Here is a 17132-nt window from a genome sequence, read left to right as displayed (position 1 = left end):
ATGATTAGGGCAAGGGATGATGGCCAGTTACTCAGCTTTTATCTGGCTTGGCTGAGCTGGGTTAATGAAAATAGGAGCAGGATGAGGAGAGAGAGGAAGATAAATACCCGGGTTAAGAAAGGAAAATATTTTCCAACTCATAAAGATCTCTCGATACAGAGATCTTGCAGTTTCTAACATAGGCCATTCCAGTGCCATATTACTTGGGTTTGAGCCTTAATATTAATTTTCTGGAAAGCAAGCATTCATATCAAAGCTTTCTACAAGTTATAACTAGCTCAGAGCTTTTGTTCATTTATTACTCAAGCCTGTAATCCCAGCACTTTGGGAGGCTGAGGCAGGCGGATCACCTGAGATCAGGAGTTCAAGACCAGCCTGGCCAACATGATGAAACTCCATCCCTACTGAAATACAAAAATTAGCCGGGCGTGGTGGCGGGCACCTGTAATCCCAGCTACTTGGGAGACTGAGGCAGAACTGCTTGAGGCAGGAGAATGGCTTGAACCCAGGAGGCGGAGGTTGCACTGAGCGGAGATCACAGCACTACACTCCAGCCTGGGCAACAGAGTGAGACTCCATCTCAAAAAAAAAAAAAAAGTACAGGGTGAAAGAATTAACTAAATATTCATTACAGCTAAGTTTCCATGTAAAGAGGAAAAACATGAAGAGTCGGCATGACTTTCAAAACTTTCATTTTTTTGGCAGTGTAAACCTTTCCTTCCACACAAAGCTGCATTTTTATAAAACAAGCAAAACAAAACAAAACACCTTTCTTATTCCAAGAAAATCTAACTTGAGCCCCAAAATAATTTTTTTATCTTTTTCTTTTCTTTTTTTTTCTGAGACAGAGACTCACTCTGTTGCCCAGGCTGGAGTGCAGTCAGTGGCACGATCTCAGCTCACTGCAACCTCCACCTCCCAGATTCAAGCAGTCTCGTGCCTCAGCCTCCCGAGTAGCTGGGATAACAGGCGCGCAATACCACGCCCGGCTAGTTGTGTTTTTTTTTGTATTTTTAGTAGAGACGGGGTTTCGTCATGTTGCCCAGGCTGGTCTCGAACTCCTGAAATCAGGCAGTTTGCCTGCCTCGGCCTTCCAGAGTGCTAGGATTATAGTTGTAAGCCACTGCACCTGGCCCACATTGACATCTTTTTGGGGGCCACTAGTCAACCCACTGTTCATTATTCAGTACTATCCGACATTGAAATTTGTGTATGATGAGGGTAAGGAACTGCATTTGGGTTTTTTATTTGTGTTTTGTGTTGTTTTTTTTTTTTTTTTGAGACAGGAGCTCACTGCATCACCCAGGATGGAGTGCAGTGGTATAATTGTGGCTCACAGCAGCCCTGACCTCCCAGGCTCAGGTGAGCCTCCTGCCTTAGCCTCCCAAGTAGCTGGGACTAGAGGCATGCACTACCACGCCCAGCTATTTTTTTTTGTATTTTTGGTAGAGATGAGATGGGGTTTCACCATGATGCCCAGGCTGGTATCGATCTCAGGATCGATGCTGGGATTACAGGCCTGAACCACCATGCCTGGCCTGCATTCATTTTCAGTTACGCATATCAAATGATCACAAAATTTATTGGCTTAAAATAGCAAGCATTTGTGGCCTTTATCAAAGCTGCAGCTGCTTCCATGTAGCTGCTGTGGTCAAAAAGAAGCCGAGAGTGACAGTTTTCCGTGATGGTCACAGTTCTGTTTGCTGTAACTGATCTGCAACATTTTGGGAAAATATAGTTCCATTGGGAGGAAAAATAACAAGCATTTGTTGCCTTAGTTGCTGTGAATCAAGAATCTGGTCATGGCTTAGGTGGGCTCTCTGCTTCAGGGTTTCTTACAAAGCTTCAATTGGAGTGTTGGCCAGAAATTGGGTCTCATATAAAGTGTCAGATGGGAAAGGATCTGCTTCTAAGTTCACATGTATGTTGGCAGAATTCAGTTTGTCATGTTATGTTGGACTGAGAGCCTCAGATCCTGGCTGGCTGTTGGCTAGAGCCCGCCCTCAGATCCTTGTCACCTAGGTTTCTCCAGCATGGCACCTTACTTCATCAAAGCCAAGACAGTAAGAGTCTACTAGTGAGACAGAAGTCACAATCTTTTGTAACTTACTCATGAAGTGACATTCTGTTGGTTAGAAGCAAGTCACACTAGACAGCTCACACTTAAGGAGAGGGGATTACACAAGGGTGTGAGGACAGGAAACAAGCTCATCCTCGAGGTCATCATAAAAGGCTGCCAACCAAAGGAGCCTGTTACATTTTTCCTTTCTAAATAGTGAGCTACCTGTCCCAGGACCACCACTGTTTCCCATGGAACTGAAAGGCCACCTTTGTCATATATTAAAACTCATATATACATGAGTATATCTAGATACTCATATGTATCTTTTCTCTCCATTTATTTGCCAATATCATCTTGTTTTAGTTGCTGATATCCATAATATAGGTTCTGTTCTATTAACTCCCTCCACCAAAAAAACAATTGTTGTCATTTGCTTATATTTATGGATTTTAGAATAAATGTTTCTAGTTCCAAAAAATAATTCAATTGGCATTTGATTGAAATTATATTAAATTTACTTATAAATCAAGTACAGGAAAAATAATATCTGCACAATATTGAACCACCTCACTTATTTACAGTCATGTGCTGCATAATAATGTTTGGTTTAATAACAGGCTACATATAAAATGGCAGTCCGAGACAGGCGTGGTGGCTCAGGAATGTATTCCCAGCTACTTGGGAGGCTGAGGTAGGGGGATCTCTTGAGCCTAGGGGGTTGCAGTGAACTGTGATCACACCAGTGCACTCCAGCCTGGCCAACAGTGCAAGACTGGACTGTCTCTTAAAAAAGAAAAATGGAACTGGGCATGGTTGCTCATGCCTGTAATCCCAGCACTTCGGGAGGCCAAGGTAGGAGGATTGGTTGAAGCCAGGACTTTAAGACCGCCTGGGCAACAGAGCAAGACCTCGTCTCTACAAAAAGTAAAAAATTAAAATTAGCCAGGTGCAGTGGCATACACCTGCAGTCCCAGCTACTTGGGAGGCTGAGGCAGGAGGATCACTTAAGCCTAGGAGTTCAAGGTTACAGTGAGCTCTGATCATGTCACTGCACTGCAGTCTAGGCAACAGAGTGAGGCCTCATCAAAAAGAGAGAGAAATGTTGAGAGAGAGAGAGAGAGAAATGGTGATTCCAAAAGAAAGAGAAAGAAAAATGGTGATCCCATAAGATTATAATGCTATATTTTTACTGTACCTTTTGTGTTTAGAAACACAAATACTGTTGTTACAACTGCCTACAGTGCCTACAGTATTCAGTACAAGAACATCCTGTACAGGTTTGTAGTCTAGGAGCAAAAGGCTACACCATACAGTCTAGGTGTGTAGTAGGCCATACCATCTAGGTGTAAGTACACACTATGATGTTTAAATGATGAAATTGCCTAACGACACATTTCTTAGAACGTATCCCCATCATTAAATGACATATAACTGTATTTGTAATCTTCTATGATCTTCAGTAAAGTTTTATACTTTTCTCCATATGTCTTAAATATTTCTTGCAAATTTATGCTTTATGCACATTACAGTTCTTATGAAAAGTACCTTTTTATTATTCATCTGATTTTTACTGATGTTTTATAAAGGTATTGATTTTTATATACATATTTTTTAATGTGGCCACATCCTGAATTTTCCTACTCTAGTAACTTGCAGGTTTTTTTTTTTTTTTTAAGTTTTAGGGGATATATAAATATATATTTACACAAGTAATTGTAATTCTGGTATTCCTTTCCAACATTATTCATCACATTGTTATCTTACTGGATTATCTCCAAAACAATATTCTTCTCAATTTTAATTTGAATTAGTGTTCCACATTACTGGACCAGACAGACTATAAAGTAACCTAAAAAGCTGTCAAAGATCTACTTCCACAAAACCACCAGGCCTAGATGGTTTTACAGCCTGTCGCTAATAAATCATTGTGTAGAATGATTACTGGTGGTTTCTGATAAATTCATTTAGTTCTAGTTTACTAATTTTTTTATCAGAATATATAGTTAATTAAAAATGTCAAATGACTTGAAAATCTTTTAAAATGATCTGTTTTTTATTTCCCCCTTTAACCTATGAATCGAACCATCCTGGCATTTCTGGAATAAGTTATAATTAGGCATATAGCATTCTTCTATTGTGATTCAGTTTAATGCAAATGTTTTCAACTATGTTTATTTAAATAAATAGTCTCCACTTTGGGAGGCCGAGGCTGGTAGATCACAAGGTCAGGAGTTTAAGACCAGCCTGGCCAAGATGTTGAAACCTGTCTTTACTAAAAATACAAAAATTAGCCAGGTGTGGTGGCAGGCGCCTATAATGCCAGCTACTTGAGAAGCTGAGGCAGAGAATTGCTTGAACCCAGGAGGCTGAGGTTGCAGTGAGCCAAGATCACACCACTGCGCTCCAGCCTGGGCGACAGAGTGAGACTCCGTCTCAAAATAAATAAATAAATAAAAATAGTCTCTTTTGTTTCATTGTATTCTGGTTATAAAGATTGTACTAGCCATGAAATAGACTGGGAAGCTGTCTGGCTCTTTTTTGTGCTTCATACTGGTTTAAATAACAGGAATCATCTGTTCCTTAAGGTTTCTCCCTAAAATAACTTCCCTCTCTTACCCCACCAACTTCTATTTTCCTTTATTTTCTTAGAAGTAGCACATACTGGCCGGGCGCGGTGGCTCAAGCCTGTAATCCCAGCACTTTGGGAGGCCGAGACGGGCGGATCACGAGGTCAGGAGATCGAGACCATCCTGGCTAACACGGTGAAACCCCGTCTCTACTAAAAAATACCAAAAAACTAGCCGGGCGAGGTGGTGGGCACCTGTAGTCCCAGCTACTCGGGAGGCTGAGGCAGGAGAATGGCATAAACCCGGGAGGTGGAGCTTGCAGTGAGCTGAGATCCGGCCACTGCACTCCAGCCTGGGCGACAGAGCGAGACTCTGTCTCAAAAAAAAAAGTAGCAGCACATATTATTAAATTTTTATATGTTTAATTGATCACTTGCATTGGTCTTGCTCCATTAGAATGTAAGCTCTATGAAAACCAGAGACCTCATCTATCTTATACATCAGTGTGTCCCTAGCATCTAGAACAGTATCTGGTACATAGTAGGCACTCAGTAAATATTTGTTGAATTAATAAAATTCTAAAGCTGAGCAGAAAGTCTGCTTATACACTTATATATTAAGCAATATTGATTTACTTCAGAATGAGTGTTGATATAATCATAGCTATGGAAAATACCCTGGGATTAACTAGCTTCATTGTTAAATTCACGCTAAACTTTTTCTTTTTCGCAGGTGATCAGAGGACTGCTGAAATTTTGGCCAAAAACCTGCAGTCAGAAAGAGGTGGGGTTTGTTCACTAAATGTAGTGCATTTTACTAGAACTTGTCAATCCCAGGGCTATGCTGCTTTGGGCTGGCTGTATTGCTGTTGCTAACGAGCGGGAGATGTACACAGACTTGGTAGAAGACCTGTGCTATAATAAACTCTGTGCCACCCAGACATTTTTTTTGCCCATTGTATACTCTGCAGATTAACCTTCTCATTTGTATGGTTTCTATATTAGTTTCACATAATTTATCATGTTTCTTAAAATAAAATTTTTTTAACCTAGGTGATGTTTTTAGGAGAAATTGAAGAAATCTTAGATGTCATTGAACCAACACAGTTCAAAAAAATTGAAGAGCCACTTTTCAAGCAGATATCCAAGTGTGTATCCAGTTCTCATTTTCAGGTATGATGTTTTCAGTGAAGCCCTCACTTTACACTAGTATTTCTTTCCTATTTTAGTTTTGACATTTCTCTAAATGTCTTTTTTTAGGTTGCAGAAAGGGCATTGTACTTCTGGAATAATGAATATATTCTTAGTTTGATTGAGGAGAACATTGATAAAATTCTGCCAATTATGTTTGCCAGTTTGTACAAAATTTCCAAAGAACACTGGAATCCGTAAGTATCTTTTATATAGGTCGTATTTTCATTTTTCTTTCTTTATTTTTTTTTAAACCTTTTTGTCATTGATTTCCTAACTCATACCTGAAACCTATTACAGATTTGGAAGTTACTCCAAGGTTAACATCAGTTGTATTCTGTTTTGTATTTCATATACATGTACCTTTATCAAGTTATAAATGTGTGTGTATGTTCTTCAATATGTAGTCTTAATGTCAATTTATTTTTTAACTTTTTTTAGAGACAGTCTTGCTCTGTTGCCCAGGCCGGAGTGCAATGGTGCGATCATAGCTCACCATAGCCTCAAACTCCTGGGTTCACGCAATCCTCCTGCCTCAGCCTCCCGAGTAGCTAGGACCACAGGTGTACACCACCATACCCAGCCAATTTTTATTTTTATTTTTTTGGACACTTGAGGTCTTAGTATATTGCCCAGGCTGGACTGAAACTCGTGATCTCAAGTGATGATCTCACCTTGGCCTCCCAAAGTGCTGAGATTATAGGCATGAACCACTGTGCCCAGCCTTCATATCAATTTAAAATTGCAAATCTCCCTGGAGGGTGGACTATCTGGTATACCATTCTGCACCAGAGTGTGGTGAAACCCTGTTGGAGAGACCAACTGAACATTTGCAGAGGATGCACAAACGACTTCGTTAATGCAGAGTTGTGTTGGTCTGCTCCCAGTGTATAGTCTCACCTCTATAAGTGGCACTGTCCTAGGGGAAAGCCGAAGTGCTAAGGGTAATATATTCTAACTTCTTTAACATCCTTATCTGGCTTTCTACTTTTCTTATAAGTTTTGGTAATTGGATCTTTTTCATCTTTTAATGTTGTTACTCAGGATTTCAGACATGAGACTGTAAAGCAGAAATGAAGATAACTATAGTGAACATTTTTAACTACAGTTTAAGCATGATAAAGTGGAAAAGATTTTTCTTAGACTCTCTCTACCACCACTTGCTGTATGACCTTGAGCATATTACAAACCTCTTGAGCCTCAGTTTTATCATCTCTAAAATGGATTAAATGAATCAGCCAACCTTTAAACCATTTTAGAGACCATAGTGTTAACATTTCCTCTCTGTTAGCAGTATCATAACTCAGGACTGGCTCATTTTCATTTCAGGACCATTGTAGCACTGGTATACAATGTGCTGAAAACCCTAATGGAAATGAATGGCAAGCTTTTCGATGACCTTACTAGTTCATACAAAGCTGAAAGACAGAGGTATTTGATATTTTGAATTACAAAATTTCTCTACATTTTATGTTAGTTGAATGTGATTCAGTTCAGGAAGGTATCTGCTCTCAGTTCAGATTTTGATATTTAAGAAGTTAATTACCTTATAGTAAAAATTACAATGTGAAAGTCTCTTAACACGTAAGTCATTTCCAGATAAACTAGCCCCAGTATTTTTATAAATTTGTTAAAGCAGAAAAAGCAGTAACATCTATTTTTGAGGGTAGTTACATAATTTACTTCCTCTAATGGTTAGATTATGATTTTAATGTGGATCATAAATCCTGTTTATCTCATTCTGAGCCTTAGATTTCCTCAGTCTGTTAGCATCTGCATATGAAATATAATTTATGCTGAATTTTAAATATCAATTTGTACAATTTGATTTTTTAATCCATGCATTTACGGAAATCCTTTTTGTCCACGTGGGCTTCCAGAGTGAGCTTTACTTTTCAAGTGTTCTTTGTTAGCAGTAGGTAATTCTTAGGCTATGGATTAACAGAAGGTGGTATTTTAATGTCAGCATAGTTCTTCTTTGGGAAGAGGGAATTCACATAATGATATGGCTTAGGGTACTATTAATATATTGTTCCTTGCAATAATACATATTTTAGAGTATAAATGTTAGCATATATCAGCCTTTAGGAACATGGCTTAGTGATTACTTCTTTTTGAGAATTTCATAAATTACTATAAGATAATCTTTCAAAAATTACTTTCTTCTCATATGTTTACTTCAAACTCAAGAAGCGCTTTCTTAAACTTAAGTGGTTAGTAACCAGTGTACCTGAGCCCACCCATCATTTGAGGATAATAGTTACCATTTACTTCTAGTAAGCATATTACCTGTTCTGTTTAGAAAAGCTCATCTATTTTGACAAGTTCCTAGTTATGGTTATCTTAAAGTAGAAAATGGATAGCCTTTCTTCAAAGCCATCTAGCCCATTAATAACTAACTCTATGCATTATTTGCTTTAAATAGCAGCATTCAGGCAGGAATAGAAATTAAGTACATGTTTTGAGCCTCAGGAAGCAATGGGAAGAAAAATAAGATGACTAGGATCATAGGAAACTTGTATTTGAAAAATACATATTTCACATGACTAAGAACATAATCAATTTTTCTTATCTGTATAAATCAGCAAATCCTTTAAAAGGATTTGTCCTTTTAACTCATAACTGCAGAATTATAAGCCTATGTTTTACATGTTCATGTAGCCTTTCAGAATAGACTGGTCCAAGTTATTCGGAAATGTTTTCCTTAGAACTGAAATTAAGTAGTTGAAACGACCTATGAAATATTTTGACTTTCATTTTGTTTTATAGAGAGATTACTGAAACTAAAATTTTCATTTGACATGTAAAAGATAGGACATAGTAAGATACAAACTGGTTAGTGGCTAGAGATGTGGGTGTTAGTGGCAAAAATGATGTGGCTTCCGCCTGGTGTGAAGGAAGTGCTTCCTACTGACCTAGTGGCCAGCCCCTTCAGCCTTTGTAATAGTGATTGGACTACTACAACTGCAAGATGTTAACATGAGAAAATTAACGTGTAAGTACCTTGTTGACTATAAAGCACAGTGTTGTAGTGATAATGTGTAGGGGACAGAAAGCAAGTAGTAATGTCTAGCTGGTACAGAAGATGCAGACTCCATACATTTAGGAGAGTGACAAGAAGAAATTAGGTGCTCCAGGTAAGTGGACTCCAAAGCTTTAGCAGACAGATTTAAGTGAAATGTGGGTGAGTAATGTGTTCTCCAGTAAGCTGTCAAACAGCACCTCTCTTTGGGTTCTGAAATAATTTCTGATTACAAAACTTTTGGTTTATCTACAGAGAGAAAAAGAAGGAATTGGAACGTGAAGAATTATGGAAAAAATTAGAGGAGCTAAAGCTAAAGAAAGCTCTAGAAAAACAGAATAGTGCTTACAACATGCACAGTATTCTCAGCAATACAAGTGCCGAATAAAAAAAAGCCTCCCACCTCTGCCGGATAGGCACAGTTTTGTATGCTTTTTTGAAATATGTAAAAATTACAAAACAAACCTCATCAGTATAATATAATTAAAAGGCCAATTTTTTCTGGCAACTGTAAATGGAAAAATATATGGACTAAACGTAGCCCTGTGCTGTATCATGGCCACAGTATATTGTAACCATTGTCTAATCATTGGATTTATTGTGTCACTTCTGAAGTTTCACAGAAATGAATGAATTTTATCATCTATGATATGAGTGAGATAATTATGGGAGTGGTAAGAATTATGACTTGAATTCTTCTTTGATTGTGTTGCACATAGATATGGTAGTCTGCTCTGTATATTTTTCCCTTTTATAATGTGCTTTTCACACTGCTGCAAACCTTAGTTACATCCTAGGAAAAAGAATACTTCCTAAAATAAAACTAAGGTATCATCCTTACCCTTCTCTTTGTCTCACCCAGAAATATGATGGGGGGAATTACCTGCCCTAACCCCTCCCTCAATAAATATATTACTGTACTCTGGAATTTAGGCAAAACCTTAAATCTCCAGGCTTTTTAAAGCACAAAATATAAATAAAAGCTGGGAAAGTAAACCAAAATTCTTCAGATTGTTCCTCATGAATATCCCCCTTCCTCTGCAATTCCCCAGAGTGGTAACAGATGGGTAGAGGCAGCTCAGGTGAATTACCCAGCTTGCCTCTCAATTCATTCCTCCTCTTCCTCTCAAAGGCTGAAGGCAGGGCCTTTCCAGTCCTCACGACCAGCCCTTCACCTAGTCCCTCCTGACCCAGGGATGGAGGCTTTGAGTCCCACAGTGTGGTGATACAGAGCACTAGTTGTCACTGCCTGGCTTTATTTAAAGGAAATGCAGTAGGCTTCCTCTGTAGAGCTCTGAAAAGGTTGACTATATAGAGGTCTTGTATGTTTTTACTTGGTCAAGTATTTCTCACATCTTTTGTTATCAGAGTACCATTCCAATCTCTTAACTTGCAGTTGTGTGGAAAACTGTTTTGTAATGAAAGATCTTCATTGGGGGATTGAGCAGCATTTAATAAAGTCTATGTTTGTATTTTGCCTTATGTCATCTTTGCTTCTTTTAGCTCTAAGCTTAGGCATACAGAAGCCTGCCCCCCTTTTTACATACATACGTATATTTATAGAAACTTTTAAGACAAATTGTGGGATGAAGTCTAATTTAAAAATAGGAAGATTGTGTGCCAAGGTTGAGTCTTCTAGCCCTTTACCAAAATATGTTTTACAGAACATTTGCATAAAATTCTAAGTTCTAGGATATCCTTCCATCATCTTTCATGTCCTTGTATGTTAACAGGATAGGTTTAATTTACTTTGAAGCTAGTTTTTCATAATCCATAATAAATAGCACTTTTAGTGAAGAGCAGGGAGCCTGTGGCACAGTTAGAAATCAGATATTATTGGCTGGGCGCAGTGGCTCGTGCCTGTAATCCTAGCACTTTGGGAGGCCGAGGCGGGCTGATCACCTGCGCCTGAGGTCAGGAGTTCAAGACCAGCCTGGCCAACATGGTGAAACTCTGTCTCTACTAAAAATATAAAAATTATCCATGCATGCTGGCAGCCGCCTGTAATCCCAGCTACTCGTGAGGCTGAGGCAGGAGAATCGCTTGAGCCTGCAATGACCCAAGATGGCGCCACTGCACTCCAGCCTGAGTGACAGAGCAAGATTCTGTCTCATAAAAAAAAGAAATCAGACATTATTGTAATAAAGTGTTATCCACTACTGATGTTTACTTCTGCTTTAATATTAACTCTAGTACAGGGTGTGTACACTACTCCCAGGTCATTATGAAAGCACTGTACCAAAAGGAAGAACACCAGAATTCTTCCTTTTACAACAATAGCTCATATTTTATTTTTCTCAAGTAGTAGGTATTGCAGAGTCATCTTGTCATGGCCATCAGGTTAAGGTGTTCCTTCCAGATTCTCTACACTCACCCAGGGTCAGCCAGTATTGCTGACAGCTGGGAGACAGCACAGTTAAAAATGATGATCCTACACAAAACAGAAGGAAAAGGCAAGCACCTGCCTTTCCAGAAAGTGAAGGTTATGTCTAAACGTCTTATTCTGTAGAAGATATATTTCTTTTACTGAAGAGCAACCAGAGTAGATTTTGACAGGTTACAGCTAATAAAGGTTTTTCTCTCTGAAAAGGTAAAATCGTTGACTTCCTAATTATGTGCTTACATGAAAGCACATTTAATAGGTCTCTCGACTATTGTTTTTGGTTTTTTTTTTGAGATGGAGTGTTGCTCTGTTGCCCAGACTAGGGTGCAGTGGCATGGTCTCCTTGGTTCAAGTGATTCTCCTGCCTCAGCCTCCCAAGTAGCTAGGATTATAGGCACGCACCACCACGCCCGGCTAATTTTTGCATTTTTAGTAGAGATGGGGTTTCACCATGTTAGTCAGGCTGATCTCGAACTCCTGACCTCAGGTGATCCACCTGCCTCAGCCTCCCAAAGTGGTGGGATAACAGGCATGAGCCACCATGCCCGACCTCAACTTTCTACAATATAGAGAATATAGTATGTTCATTGAAACAAATTTTATTAGATATTTAAGTAATATTAAAGTGACTGGCCGGGCACAGTGGCTCACGCCTGTAATCACAGCACTTTGGCAGGCTGAGGCGGGTGGATTGCTTGAGCTCAGGAGTTTGAGACCAGCTTGGCCAATATGGTGAAACACTGTCTCTACTAAAAATACAAAAATTAGCCAGGCGAGGTGGCACGTGCCTGTAATCCCAGCTACTCGGGAGGCTGAGGCAGGAGAATCACTTGAACCTGGGAGGCAGAGGTTACAATGAGCTGAGATAGCGCCACTGCACTCCAGCCTAGGCAACAGAGTGAGACTCTGTCTCCAAAGAAAAAAAAGAAAAAATAAATAAAAGTGACAGATTGTTAGACATGCTTTAAAAAAACATACCCCCCCTTTTTATCAGTACTGTTAATGTAAGCTTTTATGCCTGGCTTTGCATTTGCCCTGCAATAAAATAAGATTTTAAAAAGAGACCTAAGCTAAAACTTGAATTCTCATGCTTCTGTGGAGCAGAAAAGTGGCAGGGAATATTTCTTTATACAGTTCACTTTTAATCATTCAATCAAAAAACAGTTTCTTCCCATTTAAAATGCCTGTTCAAACATTTGAGTTATTCCCTTTGGATTATCAGAAGCCAGATTACAAAATTTAAAAAATGCTACCAAGTCCTCTATGAAGCAACAGGCACAGAGATAATTTAAAACTCCAGAAACAATTTTTAGAACCTTAATGTGAAAAATAGATTTTTTTTTTAATGCATACTCATCTCTGTCAAAGGCTAGGCTAAAAGCTTTTTGAGAGTCATACTGCGTGTGCCCCTTCCTCAGGTGATGGGTAGTTTTGTGGACACAGTAAAGAGTTAACCCAGTTTACTCGGGGGCATCATGTTACTCTTCCTGGACACCTGCCATCAGTCACCATGCCTAAAAAACCCTTCCCTGGAAGCAGTTAGAACATACCTTGGGAGTCAGATCCATCCATCTTGGGAGTCCAGACTCATACTACCTTTTTGTCTTTGGAAGTCACCAAATGAAAATAATTGTGCCCGATGATTGAGCAGATATGCATACTGTCACACTCATTCCTTTTGTATTAACCTTTTATTTACCTGTTAATGAAATCATCAAAATACACTGAGTAGGCACCTAGTATGTACATCTGTCCTTAGTGCTTTTGAGTGTTAATCTAAACTCATACATCAACAAACATTCTAGCCAGACAAGTAGGTGGCTAGTCAGCCCATTAAGAAACTTAATTACTAGTTTCTAGTAGCTTTAAAGTCTCATTTAACATTTAACATATCAAAGAGCATGTCAGAAGCTAGACATCAACGGCAGATGACGCCAAAGTCATAGGGTTTTGCCTCTGTGTACAGTGCATAGGCTCCGAAGCATGACTTGCACGTCTTGATAGGATTTTTGGAAAAAGAAAATCACACTCTTTTGTCTACTTTTAAAAAGTGAAAAGTAGAGCCTTCATTACCCTAGTAGAGCTTAACCTAATACAATACAATGAACCAAACAGGAAGAAAGGCATCTTCTACAAACCCTATTCAAAAAGTCATTGGCCAGCTCTTTAGAAAGTTTATTAATAATTTAAATACTTAAATAACGTGTAGGTTATCTATTAGCTCTCTTCTGTTAGGCTCTACACGGCCTCTTTTGGGGCGAGGTTAGAAGTTCCAGTTTGACATGCTGTTCCTCTCAGCAAGGCCCCATTTCTTCAAGTGAGTACAGGATTGTTGATAGCTCAGTTTACAAAGTGGAAGTGATGACAACTCCCATTGATGTGGACAGTTCTATAAACAACGCGAGGTGACTTCAGCTTATGTGGCTCGTTGCCTGACCTCTTCTTTTAAGGTATCTCTTTCTAATTTTGATCATCCATTTTATACTCAGTTTGGCAAACTCTGCTGCTTTAAATAATGCCAAGAAGGCGCCACAGAGAAGAGCAATTGTGTTCCAAGGATTGGCAGTGATTATCTGTGAAGCAAACAGAAACAAACATAGGATTACTGGTTTGCTTCAGTCTTGATTCTTTTTTTTTTTTTTCTTGAGACGGAGTTTCGCTTTTGTCGCCCAGGCTGGAGTGCAGTGGCACGATCTCGGCTCACTGCAAGCTCTGCTTCCCAGGTTCAAGCACTTCTCCTGCCTCGGCCTCCCGAGTAACTGGGACTACAGGCACGTGCCACCATGGCCAACTAATTTTTTGTATTTTTAGTAGAGACGGGGTTTCACCGTGTTGGCTAGGATGGTCTCGATCTTTTGACCTTGTGATCTGCCTGCCTCAGCCTCCCAAATAAAATACTTTCAAGCTCAATTTAGCAGGGTGACTTTAGTATGCACTTCAGTGTTCACATGTAAAAATGGTGATACCACCACTGTTTATATATAAAGACTGTTGTGAAGCTGAGTACAGCATGCCTTGGGTACTGGGCTCCACTTGGCCCATAATAGGTACCTCATACTGAATATAGTAGGTTAAAAAATGTTTTATCACACATTTACCCAACGAGCTGCAAGCCCTTCTCCCCTGTCTTGATGCAATAAGCCTCTGCACATCCCTCTTCATACAAAGCCTTGCCAGTCCATAATGAATAGTGGTAGTGGGTGATAGCAGAGCAAGCACATCCATATCACAGAATCCCCACCTGGGGTTGGAAGCTTACACGTTTGGGTCTCAGCTATGAAACTTTCCTGTAAACCACGATCACATCAGGACATATTGTGATGACCTGAATGCCAATTAATACTAGATTTGGGCCTGGCTCTGGTGGACGGTGTGTCTTAAATGTTCCTTTAGCAAAGCTGTCCAATTATTTCTCCCCTTCCAAGGTCATGAGTCAGAATTTGACATTAGAGGAGGTGGAGCCAGATGGCTAAAGAGAACCCTCCAGCAATAGTCCTCTGCAGCAACACCAAACTGAGCTATCCATGTAAAAAAGTATCTACACAAGAGCCAAAAAATCAGGTGAGATATCCCAGTATCTGGTTTAGTATAATAACAGGAAAAGACACACTGAAGAGAGTAGAAAGGAGGGTCTCACACTGCCTATCCACCCCTCCCCCGACCTTAGGCAGTGCAGCAGAGAGAATCTGTGAGCTTGAGAGAGGGAGGCGAGTCTGAGACTTTGCATTGGAACTTCACAGGGGAACAGAGCACCAGGCAGAATTCTGAGGCCCTGATTCCAGGCTAGAGCCCGTGAAAAGAGTATTAGGCCCACCCCAGATCAGAGGGGCATCTGCCACCCCGGTGGGAGGAAACCAAGTCTGGGCCCACTTTACAATAAACTAAAGTGGCCTTGGGCCCCAAATAATTTCAGTGGCAGCCAGGCCGTAGTAACCACAGCCCTGGTACTGCACTGGGCTGGGAGTCTGTGGGTTTGGGGTGTGATCCAGCATGACACCAGCTGCCTCAACTCCAGGCAGTGCAACATGGTGGAACACTCCTGCTTGGGCAAAGGAGAGGGAACAGTACGAGGGACTTTGCCTTAGAATCTAGTACCAGTCCTGCCACAGTAAAACACAGCACCAGAAAGAATCCTGAATCCCCTAATTATAGGCCATTGCTCCCAAATGGCACTTCTAAACCCACCCTGGCCAAAAGGCAATCTGCCACCCTAGCAGGATGGATCCAAACCCCAGTCAGCTTCACCACTGGCTGACTAAAGTGGCCTTAGGCAAATCCCAGTACTGCATTGGTCTAGGAGGGACCCAAAGTGGTGCCAGCTGTGACAGCCATGAAAGTACCTGCCTTACCCTCCCCAACTCCAGGCAGCTCAGAGCAGAGAGAGACTCCTTCCCCTTGAGGGAAAGAGATCAAAGTAAGCAAGGGACTTGGCCTGGGAACCCCCAGGGCATTCTCTCTGATCCTTCCCAAGTACAGGAGGGCTGGACATCTAGAAGTCTACAAAATAGTCACAGTGTAACTTGGCTTAGACTGCCCTCTAGTGCTGAAACAGCTGTAGTGACTACGTGCTTAGGGAACTCATCATCAGTCACCTTTCAATTTGTAGAAAATCCCCTGAAGATAGATGGGTATAAACAAGGGCAGACTGTGAAGACTGAAATAAACACCTAAGTCTTCAATGCCCATAGACAGACATCCACAAGCACCAGAAAAATTCAGAGAAATACAACCTCATCAAACAGACTAAATAAATAAGATGGCAGTGACCAATCCAGGAGAGACAGAGGTGCGTGTGACCACTCAGGGAATTCAAAATAGCTGTTCTGAGGAAACTCCAGGAACTTCAATGAAACACAAAGACTCAATTCAGAAATTCACCAGAGAAATTCAAGAGATTAAAATCATTTTAAAAAATTCAAATAGAAATCCTAGAGCTGAAAAGTACAATTAACAAACTGAAAAATGCATCAGAGTACCTCAAACACAGAATTGATCAAGCAGAAGAATTAGCTTAAAGACAAGTTATTTGAAAATACACAAATTTAAAAAAAAAAAAAAGAATGAAGAATACTCACAAGGTCTAGAAAATATCCTCAAAAGGGCTAAATCAAGAGTCAATAGCCTTAGCCGGGTGCAGTGGCTCACGCCTGTAATCCCAGCACTTTGGGAGGCCGAGGTGGGTGGATCACAAGGTCAGGAGATTGAGACCATCCTGACTAACACAGTGAAACCCCGTCTCTACTAAAAATACAAAAAATTAGCCGGGTGTGGTGGCAGGCGCCTGTAGTCCCAGCTACTCAGGAGGCTGAGGCAGGAGAATGGCGTGAACCCAGGAGGCAGAGCCTGCAGTGAGCCGAGATCGCACCACTGTACTCCAGCCTGGGCAACAGAGCGACACTCCATCTCAAAAAAAAAAAAAAAAAAAAAAGAATCAATAGCCTTAAAAGGGAGGTAGAGAAAAAGACAGAGGTAGAAAGTTTATTCAAAGAAATAATAGCAGAGAACTTTCCCAACCTAGAGAAAGATATGAATATCCAGGTACAAGAAGGTCAAAGAACACTAAGTAGATTCAACCCAAGCAAGACTACCACACTAAAATATATAATAAACTCTCAAAGGTCAAAGCAAAGAGAGGATCCTAAAAGCAGTAAGAAAAAAGCAGCAGACAAGATAAAGGAGCTCTGATATATCTGGCAGCAGACTTCTTTGTGGAAACCTTACATGTCAGGAGGAAGTGGGACGATATATTCAAAGTGCTGAAGGGGGAAGAAAGATAACTGCCAACCAAAAATATTGTACCCAGCAAAGCTACTGAACCCTTCAAATATGAAGCTGAGGAAATTCATCACCACTAGAACTCTCTTATGAGAAAATCTAAAGGCAGTTCTTTAATCTGAAATAAAAGGAC

The 17132-nt window shown here is 40.2% G+C and overlaps 2 protein-coding genes across 4 annotated transcripts in view; one reads left to right on the top strand and one right to left on the bottom strand.

The window, feature by feature from the left end:
* Positions 1-10323, top strand: part of PPP2R5A (protein phosphatase 2, regulatory subunit B', alpha) — a 76309-nt gene extending 65986 nt beyond the window's left edge. Inside the window, exons 9-13 of the mRNA XM_011975780.1 lie at positions 5362-5412; positions 5682-5801; positions 5889-6016; positions 7149-7250; positions 9097-10323. Of these exons, the coding sequence (XP_011831170.1) occupies positions 5362-5412; positions 5682-5801; positions 5889-6016; positions 7149-7250; positions 9097-9229 (534 nt within the window). The 3' untranslated portion in view covers positions 9230-10323. The remainder of the gene's footprint in view (positions 1-5361; positions 5413-5681; positions 5802-5888; positions 6017-7148; positions 7251-9096) is intronic.
* A 2573-nt stretch (positions 10324-12896) lies between these two features.
* Positions 12897-17132, bottom strand: part of TMEM206 (transmembrane protein 206) — a 42627-nt gene continuing 38391 nt past the window's right edge. For all 3 annotated transcript variants that reach the window (XM_011975778.1, XM_011975779.1, XM_011975777.1), the window contains one exon: positions 12897-13797. In XM_011975778.1, coding sequence (XP_011831168.1) covers positions 13636-13797 — 162 coding nt within the window. In that variant the 3' untranslated portion in view covers positions 12897-13635. The remainder of the gene's footprint in view (positions 13798-17132) is intronic.

The sequence above is a fragment of the Mandrillus leucophaeus genome, unplaced genomic scaffold, assembly GCF_000951045.1.
Source record: "Mandrillus leucophaeus isolate KB7577 unplaced genomic scaffold, Mleu.le_1.0 Scaffold159, whole genome shotgun sequence".
NCBI classification, from domain to species: domain Eukaryota; kingdom Metazoa; phylum Chordata; class Mammalia; order Primates; family Cercopithecidae; genus Mandrillus; species Mandrillus leucophaeus.
This window is presented reverse-complemented; position numbering and strand designations above follow the sequence as displayed.